At 42.0% G+C, this 16,850-nt stretch overlaps 1 protein-coding gene across 2 annotated transcripts; it reads right to left on the reverse strand.

Annotated features, from left to right (window-relative positions):
- Window positions 1-443: 443 nt before the first annotated feature.
- LOC136430402 (protein-lysine 6-oxidase-like) lies at window positions 444-16,205 on the reverse strand. Of its 2 annotated transcripts, XM_066420968.1 has the most exons (7): window positions 15,685-16,203; window positions 9,409-9,649; window positions 6,631-6,793; window positions 6,036-6,131; window positions 3,953-4,065; window positions 2,313-2,342; window positions 444-784 (listed from the first exon to the last, which is right to left on the reverse strand). In XM_066420968.1, the coding sequence occupies exons 1-7, from the start codon at window positions 15,839-15,841 to the stop codon at window positions 781-783; spliced, it is 804 nt and encodes a 267-aa protein (XP_066277065.1). In that variant the 5' UTR covers window positions 15,842-16,203; the 3' UTR covers window positions 444-780. The 2 variants fall into 2 exon arrangements, with proteins under 2 accessions (XP_066277065.1, XP_066277066.1); XM_066420969.1 differs by lacking the exon at window positions 2,313-2,342 and having other exon boundaries at window positions 15,685-16,205.
- Between the last annotated feature and the right edge of the window lie 645 nt (window positions 16,206-16,850).

Here is a 16,850-nt window from a genome sequence, read left to right on the forward strand (position 1 = left end):
GAACATTATTACATCCGGGACATTAGTGCATATGTACATGAATATGTGACATTCAGAAATACGTTATCCGCTGATACACATATACAAGCTCATATACAAGAATACAATCAACGTTTCTGTGTACAATTCTCGTTGTAAATAGTATTCTTATCATAGCAATGATCTGTTGTTGTATCGGCATCGTTTCAGCAGCATTAAGATCATTGCTTAGAAAAGGAGTGTTATGTCTAACTAATAACAAGTTTTCTTTAAGATTATGATTTCGTTAAAACGTCCTACGAATGGAGGGTTCTGGTGTTCAAATAGACAGACCTCCAATCGACAACTAGGCAAGGTACCGTATAAATCATAATTTCAAAATGAAAAGTCTACTTGGTTGATTGAGGTTATCATCACCTATACATATGACCTGAACTAGGAGGCTGTATACTCAAGACCTGATATTTGTTTAAAATTTCATCATAAACGGTGCGTTTTAATGAATCCATATACTATTCATAGATTTCATTGATGTTGTGACAACTTTTTTATGTTTAAGTTAAATGTATAATTATCTAGCACCAAACGTACAGCACCATGGTTAACAGCATATCCATGCATGTCCACAGGTTTATAAAGCAATCAAACACATCAAATATTTCCAAATTGCTTCATGATATACATGGATGCATGGGCATACAACATGAAAGCTGGGAACAGTCTGTATTGTTCCGAGGTGTCGGTAGGAGTCGTTCATGGGAGAAGCGGATCCTCCATACCTGTCAGCGACTGGTTCGTCAATCAACTGAAAGAAACAAGAGCTTTTAAAAAAAGCTGGCGTTTCGGCTACGTTTATAAGTGTGAATTGTCTTTTCCCTTTACTTGAAGTAAAATCTGCCAGAGGAAGTCACTCAAGGGCTGTTCAGTCTATAAGAAAAATTGTCATTTTGGGAAATGAGTACTGTTTTAATAGAGAAAGGCAGATTGGGGAAAGCAATTTTGAAGTTACGTCACTTAACTTAAGTGCTTTTGAAAAAGCTGGTCTTGGCCTACAACTTGTACTTATTTGTAAAATGTATAATAGGCTCATTATAAAAGCTATCAATGTAATTATGTACATGGCACGCAATAAAACATAAAATTTGAAAAAGCACCATTGAATCATCAGCACTATGGTAATTAAGTGAAATAGAAGTTCATAACAGCTAAGGTTCTATCTAAAATGACTACCAAATGTCAAACAAATCAACAGCTACCTCATCCGTATTATTCTGGTTTCCGCATTTACAACATTTCTTCCTTATTTTCCTGGGTAATTTTGCTAAAATTCATGAAAATTCCCATAGTTTTGTGCCGAGGGGCGCCACTTTCCACGTCCGTGTTGTCTGAATGAAGTCGATACTGAACAATGGAGCATTTGCTACTGTAACAAAGAATCGCTGTTTTGCAAACAACATCAAGAGCCTCTGTTTACATCGGGGATAGAAGTTTAGTGGGGAGTGTTTTGCAAGAATCATCTTACCGCGCATAGGAGCCGCTGCACGGTATTTTCCATTACAATGACCAGAAAAATTCGAATGCCGGGTTTGGAATCTATGAAGTCCTGTTCATAAGACAAAGGCCTTGTATATATTAAATGAATATTTAGAAATAACAAATATAAAATATTTCTTTATTTATTAATGAAAAAAATGATATTCATAAATATGATATTGATAGATTAATATAATATCAATATATATTTTTGATATTCAATATCTAAAAAGAAAAAGAAATCCATGCACGGAGACGAACCCGGATCTTCTGGGTCCGAAGCGCTTTGCGTTACCAGATCGGCCAAGCTGCGGTACGTAACCATTCACACTGGACGTAATGGTATAACCTTACTATATGGTATCATTTATGCCGATTTTTGGTCGTTTTCTTGACGAAATCATTTTTTTTCTTCTGCAATCTTGTGGAATAGATGTAATATGGTCATTTTTCAGGATATCAAAGTCCGAAACCACAATGCAATGATATTTCCGAACAGTTGTAGCAGTTACATGCGGTCGCCGTCCTGTGTCACATGCAAATCTGCGCCGTCCTGTGTCACATGCAAATCTGCGACACAGTGTTGAACCAAGCTTCCTTCCTTCCTCCTTGCTTGAAGGTAAAAGCCAGGAGAATGCGTTTCGGCGCGCATGCGCCGAAACGCAAAAAATGCAATCAATTAGGGGAAGGTGAAACTGAGAAGTGTCAAAATCATAGAGGAGGTTTTTTTAAGAATATCATATTCTTCTATGAATAGAATGCAGGTACAACATGTATTGAATAAAAAAAGTGTTCCGCACCGGTATATACGCCCAAGGCCTGCGAGGTCCCTAAGAAAAGAAGAGGCAGAAGGTCACAGTTGGACGTGTTTATGATTCATCTAAAATCACGTTCTTCAAAGATTCTCGCCACTAACGTCCCCAGCCTGGACCCCCTGTTATTCACCATGGCCTGTCTGTTATCTTAGAAGTATGCATATTCAAAGATTTTAAAGATGATACGTAACTAGAGTTCCACGACCTCATACCTTCGTCAAATGATTTTAACCTTTATGACTGACGTATTAGGAGTGTTTCTCATCAATCATAAATCATACCAGTTGATTGTCTTAAAATATAACATACCAAAAGTATGAGTTTAAGAAATTATGAGCTTAACAAAGAAGATTATGCTAATACTTATCATCAATTATGCAAATGAGGTCCTTATTAGTATAATTTGATTCAAAGATGTCCACATTCACATAACTTTCCGATGCCACAAAAAAGTATTAAATGTATGAAATTGTTGTCATTTGCAATTGCCAGTGTGGAATAATAGAAGTTACTCATTAAGTATGCAAATTAGGCCCACATTCGCATATTTTCTATCTTTAACAGTCATTTCTTCCTCGGTTACAATTTGAATAGTCATATCATGGAACAAAGCGGATTTTTTTAATTACCTCATTAATTATGCAAATTAGAATCTGATTTGCATAATTCTCGTCCAATCACACTGAGCATCACATAAGCTATCCACATACCAAAAATCATGACCATCCATCAAGGCCATCTTGAATAATAGTATTTTCTCATTAATTATGCAAATGAGGTCTTCATTTGCATAGTTCATATCAATTGATATTTCTCTCTTCCTCAGTTACATATGTCACATGTTTTAGAATCCTATCATGGAATTTGGCGGATGTATCAACTTTCCTCATTAATTATGCAAATTAGATACTGATTTGCATAAGAAGTATCGAATCATGTACATCATAACTCAAGCTATCTACTTACCAAAAATCATTACCATCCATCAAGCCCTTCTTGAGTTATTCCCTTTCAAAGTCAGACACAAAACCTGCTCCTGCAGTTCCAAAAAAGCCGCTAGGGGACCCAAACCCACACCACTTACTCTCTGTCCAAAGATCTATCTACCACTCAAAAAATAAGTTCCATAGCATGTCCGGAACATGAGATATCAAAACAGGAAGTTCCGCTGCAGTACCGTAAGAAGCCGCTAGGGGGCCCAAAATCTAATCGTTTTTAGGTCTCATCAAAACCTACCAACATACCAAATATCAAAACAATCCATCAAGGCATTCTCGAGTTATCCTGTGCCACTACAAACAGACAGACAAACAAACAAACGCTACCCTCTGCATAACCTTCTCGGCGAAGGTAATTATGGTATGTAGTTAGAGCACCTAACGTTACGATCAGTGTATTTTTCTGAGGTGTAAACTTGAAGTTGATACTCCTGAGACGGCGTAGAATATTTTTGTATAAAAGTGTATGATATTGTATAGTATAGTATGGTATTTGATATAAATATATATATAAATATATAAATGTATGAATATATGAATACATATAAATATATTATATTATATCAATAGTAATATATAGTGCGGTATCTAACATAAAAGTGCGAAGAAGGAACAAGTTTCCCTCACGTGTTGGCGCAGTTATAGACATAAGCGGTAGACTCTTCCAAGATGGCGTCACAGCGGACCCTGTTATTGGAGTAGTCCGACTCGGAAATCCGTCGATGGTGGTTTACAGCTACCTTGAGACCCGGCGGAAATAGAGGGATGCTTTATCAGCTTTTCAACAGGGTGGCCTTAAGAGTTCATGAATGCATACAATGCCATCTTTTCTACATAAGTCAACACATCGTGACACGTGATTTTATGTATTTTGTCTGCCAAAACAACTTTCACCACCCTTCCATCAATATTTAAACGATCTTGCACCAGAACTTGCTGGCACTAAGCACTTAAAAACAAACAAACGGCCTTGTTATAGCACGGAAGTTTATTACTGTGAATAGCATTTCATAGCTGTTGTACAACAGCAGTCCATTCTATCGTCATTGTGTTGGAAAAGTTAAAAATACTGGTCCAAATCAAATCAAATGATATATCATTTCCATGAGTCGGCATGAACGTAAATGCGAACCTCCAAGTTTTATAAAGGAAGAACTTTATTACGCGACAATTGTAACGGGTACAATGTATGGCAATTTGTAGATACATAACAATCGACTATTTCTAATATTTAACAATTTCAAAGAACTAATCTATAACATGAATAACAATCGATCTAATAATGTGCATTCTAATGGCTAAAACAGTATACAATGTAATGATGACGATGATAGTATTCTGTGTCAGGAATGTAAAACAATGTCTCGTTTTTGCGTAGAGTTGTATACAAATTGGCCTACATAGGTAACGTTGGGTAACATAAATTCGCGGGGTACTTAAATTCGGGATTTTTCGAAAACGGGGTGTTTAGGGATATGTGCTAGATGCAACATCAGTAATACCGCTAGAAATGCAAACTTGACAGACTAACGCATTCAGAACACTGTCTGAAAAGCTTCGATAACCATGTATTAGAAGTTGGCTACGTCAAAAACTCTCCGTCCCTTATTGTCACAGTCTGAGGGCTTCGTGGGAGAATTATATGTACATAGTTGTTCGCTGGTTTATAAGACAAATGTCACATCCGCTTCCTGCTAAACACAACAGTATTTACAATACAACTTATTAGAATCTCTTTTGCTAACCTACAACTGGACTCTAAGCGTGATTAATCATCAAAACGCCTCTTTGTTGCTACAACCAATGGCTACGGCACTACGGTGAATTTTCCCGCCGCCATATTCGTTACCCAGAATCCTGCTATTCGGCAGACGACAAACGTTTGCGAGGAACACTTTTTTGTCTAAATGTTGTGTGTGATAGTGGACTGATGGCGATATTTTCCTCAAAGTTTGCTCTTAGCACAAGCAGAAACACATGGACATAGTAGTATTACCATTTCTACGGCATCCAGCTAACGCCCCGATGAATAATGTACAAATTTCCATGACGGTGGGGGTGAACTTTGAGTGACGTTCTACCGACTCAACACACGGGTTGTTCCCGAAGGCCTGATGCGTGCGGTACGGCCGTTTTTTCGTGTATCTTTTTTACTTGGACACGTCTATATCCATAGCACTCTCCTCAAGCCAGGGATGGAACGAATAGCTGCTGTATAAAATGTGATTAGCGGTAAGATATTCAAGACGAATCTTCTCTCCCGAATTAATGTGCCCCCCTGTCCGACAGCACCGTCATTGTGCGTGCGGCGGACGGTAGTTCCAAGTTGAAATATTATGGTGTCAGCACGACTAGAGACAAAATCTACCATATATATGATTAGTGCAAAGATAGTACATGATACTGACAGAATAATAGAAAAAAAGGATGGTTTATTGTTCTGCTAGATTGATTTCAGTCAACCATTATCGGAAAAATCCCGAATTTATGTTACCCAACGTTAGATATATAAACAGGGCAGGAAAACATCATATTGAATATCTCTGTCTTGGTATACATACAATCGATTGAAACAATTTCTGCCGGTCATTGTCATAGGTTGGACAATCCATTATGAAGTTGAATTCATTAGTAGATACAAGCCTCCACGTATTGTATTAGTTCCAGGTTGTAAATACAAATTTCCAAGTTTTATATTGTTAACACAAACCTCCATGACGTAAAATCCCGGCTTTACGTCAGTTACATCTATCCACTGACAGTCCAGATCGGAGGTGTAGGTATCCCAGCAGCCACTGGAAATGCCCTGAAATGCACCAGCTGATATTTAACACCTGCTAACAGACATGACAGAAGTCGTGCCAGGAGATGGGCTACAGGACCAGGTATGGTCGTGTTGGTGTACATGACAGGTTTACACGAAACGTACTGTAAAGGTTCTCTTCTGGGCACCAGCAGTGTGTGAAAAGTGGTGAAAAGTATGTGTCGTTGGAAGAATGAGTCTATTGAAGATATCATATACATGTGTCTGATTCTACAACCGGAACGTTGGAAAAAGGTTTATGTTTTAATTAAGGTTAAGATTTGACTTTTGTCAGTTTTGTGAAAAATCAGTCTGAACATATGTGTAAGCCTCCTTCAACTACTAGTGTCCATATATTCATGATAAACACAGGCATATAATATTCCATGGATTATGAAAGTGACATCTTTCCCGATCATGCAGATAGCACTTGACCTTACTCTTCCTATTTCACAGGACGACTAACTGTTTATGAGTTCAGGCTGTGAGCCAGAGTGCTAACCTGTGTGCCCCAGTGGCAGTTGTACTGGACCGGTCTCCTGCTGGTGTAGCCGCAGCCCGTGTTCTCCAGACACCAGCTCGGCTTGTGGCCCTCCGCAGCCTGCCCGCCCGTACCCTTGTCCAACAGGTCGTAGTACGAGAACGCGTCCATGCTGTGGTAGTGTCTAGAAGGATGAATGAAAACGAGAATCATGATGTTGGTAACTTCGTCTTACATAGGCAATTTACATACGGTTTGCAATGTCCGCGAGTTTGTGATGTGGTGAAGAGAGGGAGCATTAGCGTTTCCACCTTGTATCCAGACGAAGTTACAGTACATACCAGGCGTTATGTGGTTTGGGGGTGTCATCAATTTTCTATCTTCGGAAGTTTTTCATGGCCCTTTGCTTCATCCGATAGAGGGAGTCAGTGCAAATGCAGACCAGACTGAGAAGCACAATATCAAGCTGTTTCACCCGTACCGGGGAAGGTTAAATGGAAGAGGCCATTGACATGTCAGGTGGGGTTATATTGTTCGTCAAAGTCTCAGATAAATCCCCAAATAAACGAAATCACCGCCTCACCAGACCCTTCCTTCATATTTCGTCACAACGTAACGTCTCTATCACAAGCTATCACACCATGATGTACCGCAACCTAAGCAGTGGGACCTCTATCTACAATTGATGAGGTGTCAGGGCAGTAGATGGCGGAAGCTTGGGATCGTGGCAATTTCCATTAAGAGACATCGCGGTAAAACGAAACATGTGGTAAACACTTTGTCCTCGCTCACCTCTAGCCGCACTGTTTGTCGACAAGGCCACCTTGTGCCCCCCTGCCATGCCGGCAGAACCGCAAGGTCTATTTGAGGATCACTTCATGCATGCAACGAACTTAGTGGTGAGTTTTAAATACCACTGGTGGAATAGACTACATGGTTTGTGGCTGTGGTGGGCGCGCATGGGCACCCGTCATATTGGATACATTTGGCTTATGATAAACAGAGTAGAGGCTACAGATGGCAAAGTTTGAAGACCAGAACGGTAAACACTTACAAAGACTCTGGACCAAGACTGGGTCCTCTTGTTAGTTTGTCATGGTCTTAACTTGAATGCTGCCTTCCTTCCAGCACCAGTGACCTCATTATCAACAGTTGCATTTTAGTTCTGTCTAACTATATCGTTTGTTGGTTGCAATTGATCGTGTGCGTTGAGCACTGATGGTCGTGATAGATTACGGGTACTAGATGAAGGCAGGAATGACCCACAGACCCTCACCAGATGTAGTGCTCAATGATGCATTGGCACCTCCGTGTTTCTTTGTGTTTGTTTTAGTGGGTGTTCCTTACTTCTGCCTCGTCCCTCATTCCAATGCAAGGCAGAGACTATGTCAAGGACAGGGTACTGGGTAACCACAGGGTACAGGGTAACATTAGGCTTGTTTCTGCCTGTTGAAAGACAGCTTCTCCTAGGAATAACTAAACAGCACTAGTGTCCTGTCCATCCGGTTGCAGGCTACTGGGGTCTAGTGGGGATCAGTGCACAGTATTCAGGGGAATTCCTATCCATGAAAAAATCACAGGCACGGATCCATCTGGCTGGAGAACATGGCTGCAAGAATGACTGCTTAGCTGTGTGGCATAACGATGCTTTCTTGTGGTGTGGACGATTGTCATCAACTAGCAGTTGGAAAACCAATCATTCTGCTTGATGGTTTGAGGTACAGAGTGTGGAATCTGGTTAGCAGGCCCAACAAACAAATATTTTATTTAGGCAATTTGTTGGCCAACGCTACTGAACCGACGAAGCTTTCAGGTCTCATTCATGTGTTACTCCGCGTGTAGAAGAAAAGAATCCGTGGCCAAAAAAAATTTCAACGGCTGCATGAACGTGTGTTTATATCGGTGGGAAATTCCCTTTTAGCCAACCCAACTGATCTCAAGCGTCAAACTGATGAAAGCTTATTTGTATCTGAAGAAATTAGCAGGCAAAGTTCGGCAGCCGTGCGCGAGGTCGGACGGACACCGCCGGGCATCGTGCGTGATGCGGTCATGCGATTACAGCTGGAAAGTGCCTTTTTGGGGGTGTAGCTAAGTGCAGTTTGTAATTGCTATAAAAAAGAGATTGTATGCAGTGAAAATGTTGCCAATTTTTTCACATGATCTAGGTTAAATGTACGTGTTCTCAACAAAGAATGAATAACATTGGCATATTTTCTATATCTTCATTACGAACGCGCCCATGTAAAACACGTATTATAACATGTAAGCCTATGGGGCAAAAAAAACTCATGAATGAGACCTTAAGGTTACCTGGTACTGTACTAGGGCATCAAGAGCCTTGCAATCCTTGGCGGTTGTGTGTCTGTTTTCAACGCGTAATCGGAATGTACACTCATGTGCTGGGGACACTTCTCCTTTTCTAGATAAGTACTTAGTATACTGACAGGTCGTTAGTTTTACCAGGGTACAGTACCCATTCCATTCACTTACTATGTCTTATAATTGACATAGACATTAAGTTTATCTCATGTCCCGTCAAGTGGAATTAAACATACCAACCTTTTTTCTCCTCAGGTTAACTGAGTAATTGATCGATAGTGTATGAATCTACCACGCATCTGCACTTAAAATATTTGTTGAATAGTGAAGAGGAGAGTGATGACTTACGATATATCTAAACCCGAAGTTACTCACGTTGTCAGACTGTATGATGTACGTGTATTTACTGAAAGTAGAAAGACGTTACTAACATGTACTGTGTGATAGTAACTGTGTTAGTTAATGATCAGGTGGACTTACTGATGGCAGGAGTGCCAGACCCAGTACTGGCGGGGGAGTTCTGGGTTGAACTCTCCCTTTCCCCTGTTCTCTGTCTTCAGGGCGAACCTGAGGAGTTTCCTCTTGTCGTTTAAATCGGCATTCCATGCCGATCTAGCCAAACAGTTCTCAGACAGCGCACACTGCAGCTTCAACATCGGCTGGGTGTCCAAGTAGGCCGACACCTGGATCACGTAGGCATCGGGAACGAGATCGGGTAGACCTGGGGACAAACAAGATGTTATGTTTCTAAATTGACATTTCCAATCACTGCTCAGTGTTTTATCTGAAAGTATCCATATACATGTCAGAATACATAAAAGGGGGGGTTTGTACGAAATTCAATAATTATGACCGCAGGACGAACATGGCGTGATGGATGCGAGCATGACAAATGTGTATTTGTTTCTTTGCTGGTTTGTTTATTTATTTGTTTGTTTGTGTTTTCAACAGCCTCTATCAAATAGTCTGAATTTTGTCAACACATAAAAGTGCTGCGTAATGACGACATGCTGTCTCATACAATCTTCCATCTACGTCATAGCCGCACTCCAGCTATTTCAACAATGTCATAATAATCAGCACGAGTCTGGAGATAAGCCGTGTCTGGGTCACTTCCGCCTTAGCAAGTTCAGGGTTGCCACGTATTCTCGACGAAACAAGAAAAAGCAACAAGATTGGCAAAGTAAAAATACGTTGCCATGGCGACGGTGGTCTCGGTGTTAATGTTTTCGTTACAAATAAGGACCTCACTTGAATGAATTGTATCAGTTCATCACCTTCTCTACCCAAATAACACAAGCTGTCCAATGTATGCAAGTCTTGTCTTCACAAAAAAAATCTTGTACCATTTCCTCATAAATTAAGTAAATGAGGCCCTCAAATGCAAAATTTATGTCTGAAAATGGCCACATCTACTGAACTTCCAAATGTTGCAAGAATGAAATCCCCATTATTTACCACTATGGATTCATAGTATTTTGTCAATGATTATGCAAATTAGGTATTACTCTTCATAATTGATATCTATCGATATTCATCTCTTTCTCAGTTACATATGTCATGTGTTTGAGAGTCATATGATTGGAATGGGAATGCAGCTGATTTATAAACTCTCCTCATTAATTATGCATAATTGGCATATTGTTATGTAAATCATCACTAAAGCTATCTACATACTAAATTCATGACGATCCGTCGGCCACCTCTTGCGTTATTCTCTTTCAAAGTTTGAGACAAAATCAGCTCCTACAGTTAAAAAAAGATAGGGGTCCAAATCTACAGGACCTATTTTCCCAACAAAGAGCTATCCACCACTCGAAAATCATGACCATAGCATATTCAGAACAGGAGATTCCAAACGCGAAAGTTCACCTGCAGTACCATAGAACGTTGCTAGGGGGCCCAAAATCCAATCATTTCAAGGTCTCACAAAGACCTACCCACAAACCAAATATGAAGACAAGCCATCCAGGCATTCCCATGGACTTTCACATTCCTGTACAATTCCTAGAATTCTTGCAAACTGCACACAATATACAAATACCATTAGGCTCGCCCCTAAGGCATCGCCAAAAATGAGAGCAATATCCCTATATCTTATGATGCTTTACGATGCCAATGGTACGTAAAGAACAAATGAAGGATATTGCGGTTTTAAAGGAAAAAAGTGAAATATGTGCTAGCCTATACCAGAGATTTTCAGTGATTCCTTCGTACTCTCATGTGATATATGCATTAGGATCATCTTCCATAGACTATTAGTTGCCCCAATAAAATGCAGGAGGGTCTTCCCATCGTCGTTTTTGGTCGGTTAATACTTCATGGTTTGTTGTGGGCCAACCACTTGGCTCGTTACGACGAAGGAGCTTTATGAAAGGTCACGAATTTTTGGAGGAGAATAGTAGGCGACTCAGCAGACGACAAGTAAAGTTCATTGACCTCGCTGATTTCCACGGATACCGTCATCACAGCTGAATCGTCAGACGCTGGTATGTCCGAGTGGGAGGTATGTCGCTGAGAATCAGACCAGCCAGACGATTTGTTTCTCGTTTGAGGTGCCCAGTTGGCATTATGGAACAAAATCAAACATATGGCCCGACATTGAAGGAAAAGGCAGCCACGGCACTCCAGTGTTTAGTTTCGCACTTACGACAACATTGGCGCGATGTTGAGAACTAAACGGGGTCAAAGCTGTCATGTCCAGCTGTGAATACTTGTATGGTATGGAGAGAACGCTATAATCTGTAACACAAGTCATCCGTATGCTCGGGCCAGCGTCGTCACAGATATATATACGAAGTGAATTTCTCTCTAATTGTGACATTCAGCCCGGGCCAGGTTGGTGGGATCGACCATCTCAGCGGAACGTACCCAGGTCGGCATACAGACTGCACGACACCGGGATGACTGATTAACTTTGCTCCACACACGGAGAGTGACCTACGTTGTCCTTAAGTTCCATCCATACAAACTGACCCCAGTTCGACCTTGACCTCCCCAGGCTTTGTTATCAACCGCCAGCTGCCTGCTACAACAATGAAAATTCGTTGGTACAAAAAAGAGACCCCTCTATTTGCATTTAATAGTAGGGGGCTGCTATGCCTAGTATGTCGATCCTTCTAATCAACATGTGATATGGAAGCTAACGCCCTGTCATCTCCTCTAGAACAACTTTTCATGCAAGTTGGCGACCTGGAAGTCTTGAGTGATTATGATGGCATAAATAGACGCGACAGCTGTGAGTTCATTCAGCCGACATCTATCTGTCGTGTCATGAGTGGCCTGGTCAGGAATCGGCAATCTCGTCATGTGTAAATATCTAGATGTAGTTTGAACAGTTCGGCTCAAGTACCGCAATATGGCTTCTAAATCGGTACGTGGACTCTCTTGCGAGTCCCTTTAGCATTCTTTGCAAAGGAGGCAACAACCGTTTGCATCCTGGTGGATGTGTGGGGTCAGCTAGCATCTATCCCTGGGCGGTAAGTGAATGAAACCATCTGATCCATTGAATGGGAACAACAGAATTGACAATGGGAAGCTAGCCCCCGTGTTTTATAGTAAGATAAGACCCTATTGATTCAATGTGCAAAGTACGTTGCACTAGAAACGTTGCAGCTGGAGCAAACTCAGCCCACTCGTCCCGGCAGGTCCGACCATTCTCACCACATTTCGTGTCTGTCCTTCATTCCGATTGGGCACTAATAACATTGTTAGCAGTTTCAATCTTCACACCTCCATGTTGAGCCACTCTGGAGATTAAGCGTAAAGAGAAACAGCAGTCTGTGACCGCAGACCCCCGTGTTAGGACTTCCAGCTGCTCAGGTTCAAGGGTAGGTGTTAGTCGCCCGGGGTCCAGGAGGAAGGCTAATTCATCAACGGCAACCAACCTGACAAGACTTCATATTAAAACAACTCGGTTGCAACGTAGTCTGACATAAAACCTGTCTGTGTTGGCTGAAACAATCCTCCAACAAGGATCGACAATCATCTACCTTTGCTATGTTGGGACATACATATCATACTTTTACAATTATTGCAACACAAGTGTCAGGTTAGTGTTGAAATCAAGTAGCTAAAGTAGAGGCCCTTCCAGAAAACGTCTGGGAATCCTGCTATTTTTCGCAATTGACCGTCAACTAACGTTGACCCAAATGACATGCTTCATAGTATTATGGTACACTTTATGCTGCTCTTTCCAACCAACTACAATTTGCCCCAAAGTTTGGTAACCTATCAACAAGACATCATCAAGTTTGGCACACAATCCCATTCCACGACCCTTATTTGGGCAGAGGAATACAGTGCTCTACTTTGTCCTCAGAAGCCAAAGTTGATTTGCTGCATGTTTTATTTAGTGAAAGGTTTAATTTTGGCTTCTGCTAACGGCCAAGTCAGGTTTTACTGGTGCCTCGGCTTGCTCCCAATCTAGTGACACGTATAACATAATGTCTAAGGTATGGGCTATTTCATTCGAGGGGATTTGGTTCAAAGAGAAATTTTTTCTACTTGCGCCATTGGTGATGAAGGAAGTCAAGTACAATTCATCGTGGGAAAAGTATCCTTTTTGACATTTTCAAATGGGGTCACGGTGTCCCTACGTAAGTCTCAGCCAATCCTTCTCGAATTAGTGTAAATTTAGGCAGGGCTTGGCATCTGTAAAAGCTTTGCGTGCCAGGGCAGTAAGAAGTGACATTTAAACACTCCTCCGCGATCCACAGAAACCGCTCCAACTGTGGCACGCGTGGCCAGACAGACAGGAAGAACATGATATAGCACGATACATAGAGTTATACAACAGGAGTTTTTGACAAACTAAGATTCGCGTCCAACATCTGCCCAAATGGCACAAGAGTAGTATGTATCATGTCTTGACACAGTAATGAAATAGATAAATGCAGGCACAAGCCCTTCCAGTGAACCAGAATTTCGTTTACTCAAGACACCATACATATGATTTGTGTGTAATGTCATTGGTTTACTCAAATTTCAGGGGGTAAAGTAGCCGCAGTTTGATATACATGTGTATATAGTTTGTCATGGAATGCATCTCTGTCCCTTGCCACTCCCATCAATGTCGTACCAATTCATGAATCTAGGGAATGGTGCGTTTCATGATTCAGTGAATGAATGAATGAATGATATGAAGGCTGAAAACTGCTCTACGTTCAGCAAATGAAATTTATAACAACTGCGAAACTTCAGTCGAAGTGATACAGACAAGGAACCGTCGGGGTCTAGACACAACACAACAACAGCGGCCAACAATGCGATCCAAACGGAGCCTTAAGGGCCAGACGACGTCAATACGCGTAAGTCATCACAAGTTGGAATGTACCCTGAATACTTTTTTTTCTTATTTATGCCAATACACGACGTATACACGCCATTCTTAGGTAAACCGGTTCCATCTGTCGACGGATTACAAAACATGCGTTTCATAACGTCTGACCCGAATCTGTTGCCGCACAGATCAACACCAGGTGGCTCGTGATGAATTATGGTGTATCTTGTGTTGGGAACTCACATGGGCATCACTAGTAATCAAGGCTACTTGTAAGGTCAAGGACATTATACAAAATGCGCAAAATACGCACCGGGTTTTCTTTCAACAAGAAGCTATGAAGATTTAAAACGGATTATTCTATCCTTTGCATGGAGCAAGCAATTTGATAGTATGGTATCTTACGCGAAATACAAGTTGTTGGAAAACTTCGGACTGAATAAATGTCTAATTGATCGTTTTATGGACATGAACAGTCGCTTGATGTCGTGAAAACACCCGCAGATATCTTGAATCCGACATTTTCCCCTCAGAGGGAATGACGTCATGGAGAGTCAGGCGGCTGCTGATTCCTAGAGAGCTGCCAAATGACTTGACCTACGAGTAAGATCCCGCTGAGTAAAATATCTCAAGACAGGGTAGATTTGCCTTTCTGTAGCAACAAACCTTAGATAAAGAAATGGCCATATCGTTCACTTGCAAATTGGATTAGATTGGCTGTTTCCTGTACAAAGAAGTACCTTATGTTTGCCAAGAGATTGAGGAGGTCTACGTTTCTACTGGAAAAAACTAGCTCCGTTAATAATGATAGACTTGTTAACAGAATTGCACTGCAATATACAGCACAGCAGCACCACGGACATACTAGATCGCGACAGAACATTTACCGTGCGTGCATGTCATTGCAAATTATTTATACATCATACAGGAATGATCAGACGCCCGTGGACCGCGAAGGGTCTGTGTTAGCAGTGCACACATGTTGCCTTGCAATTGGTCTAAGTCAGACATCGGTCTTTAAGTGTCACTTTTGTCTGGGGCGGTTACGTATTGCGCGATGGCTCACCCAATCCAGGTCAAGTTGTCTTAGGGAGCGGCCTTCTATGCGTCTCATGCAGCCCTGTGGCTAAAACCGGCTCGTTCCAAGCCGCAGATACGTGACCGTCCAAGGAAGTATGGTGATGCTGGAGACAACATAGCAGTAGCTTTCGAGATCTTGGGCGCATCATCTTGCCAACGACACAGGGTTGAGACCTTCCCATAAGAAATATCGTAAGATTCACTAACTTGCTCAATAGGAGCAGTCAAAAAATAGCCCCTCCCCACATTCTGCTGGAGACCACTGCGGAATTTCCCGCAAATTTCTCAAACTATGCCAGGACGGCTTCAAAGATAGAGGTCTAAAATCTGTCAAAAGATTACAGATTAAACTCCAGTATGTATTGAAAAATAATACGGATATTCCTGACACATACCTGGCTCCGAGTCGATGTCATTGGAAGATTGTGAGTCTCCGTATCCGTAGTATCCATAGTAGTTATAGTAGTACTGATAGGACCCGTACAGGACGCAGAAAACCACGAAAGATGCGATGCCGCACACACGGAATACCTGTGCACATTGAATCTGCATGGTGACCGAGATGTCGACAGGGATTCACCAAGGATGACGGGTCGGCTGGCTGGATCCCGAAAGTGAAATGTCGCTCCTTAATCCGACAAAGGACGACTTTTAACTTGGCACTGGCGCTTTTTCCTCAGACTGTACTGTCGAGTCGCGGTCACACCCTTTTGGAAGAGCTGAGTTGTGGGGGAGAAAAAGGCAGGGATGGGTGGCTGGCGCAGACGGACTGTGACGGAGCCTTTGTAACCAACCGTCTGTCTAAAACAGAGAGCAGTCTGTCGTAAACCTACTTTTATCCCCCACCGCTACATATGTGACGGAAAGACTGTTTAAATATTGGAAGCTGACGTACCCCCAGGATTGCATGAGAAGATCACGTGACTGGGTTGTCACGGTGCAGGCCAGTGTCGGGTAACACCACCGACCCCTCACTGCAGCAGGCTTAATCAGCAGGTTTGGCAGTCACTCATTTGCTGACTTTATTATATTGAGGGCTAGAGTTGTAAGATTCAGCTGTTTTGATTATTTTGTTGGTCATGATGACGTGACCTGAACCCACCCTCTCCCCGCCTCCGTTGACATTGCTGTCTGGCGGCCGTCCTTGACAATCGACCAACCGCAGTCTTCCCACGCGCGCGCCTGGCGAGCTACGCGGGGTTGCAGCACCAGTTTTAGGACGTGCGACTTTGTTGACTAGAAATGATAGTAAGGATGAGCAAACCGCCCAAAGACAGCGTAGGTTTCTTGTACAATTTACAGGCTTGATATGGAAATCTCCAGCTCGACGAAAAGCTGTAGATCGACGAAAACTGCTAGGAGGCCCAATTTGCCCAATCTGCATGATGGTATCCATCCTGGCCCATCGGTCGCTGCATTTCTGTTTATCTGGCCAGTTGGCAGCAGACTTGGCAGTAAAAAGGAGATATACGCCTTCTGCGTGCCCTGGATTGCAAACCCTGGCCTTGGACAAGCACGAATGTGCGATATGCCAATGGGAGAGCCGATGTACCTGATTGAA

The sequence above is a fragment of the Branchiostoma lanceolatum genome, chromosome 3, assembly GCF_035083965.1.
Source record: "Branchiostoma lanceolatum isolate klBraLanc5 chromosome 3, klBraLanc5.hap2, whole genome shotgun sequence".
NCBI classification, from domain to species: Eukaryota; Metazoa; Chordata; class Leptocardii; order Amphioxiformes; family Branchiostomatidae; genus Branchiostoma; species Branchiostoma lanceolatum.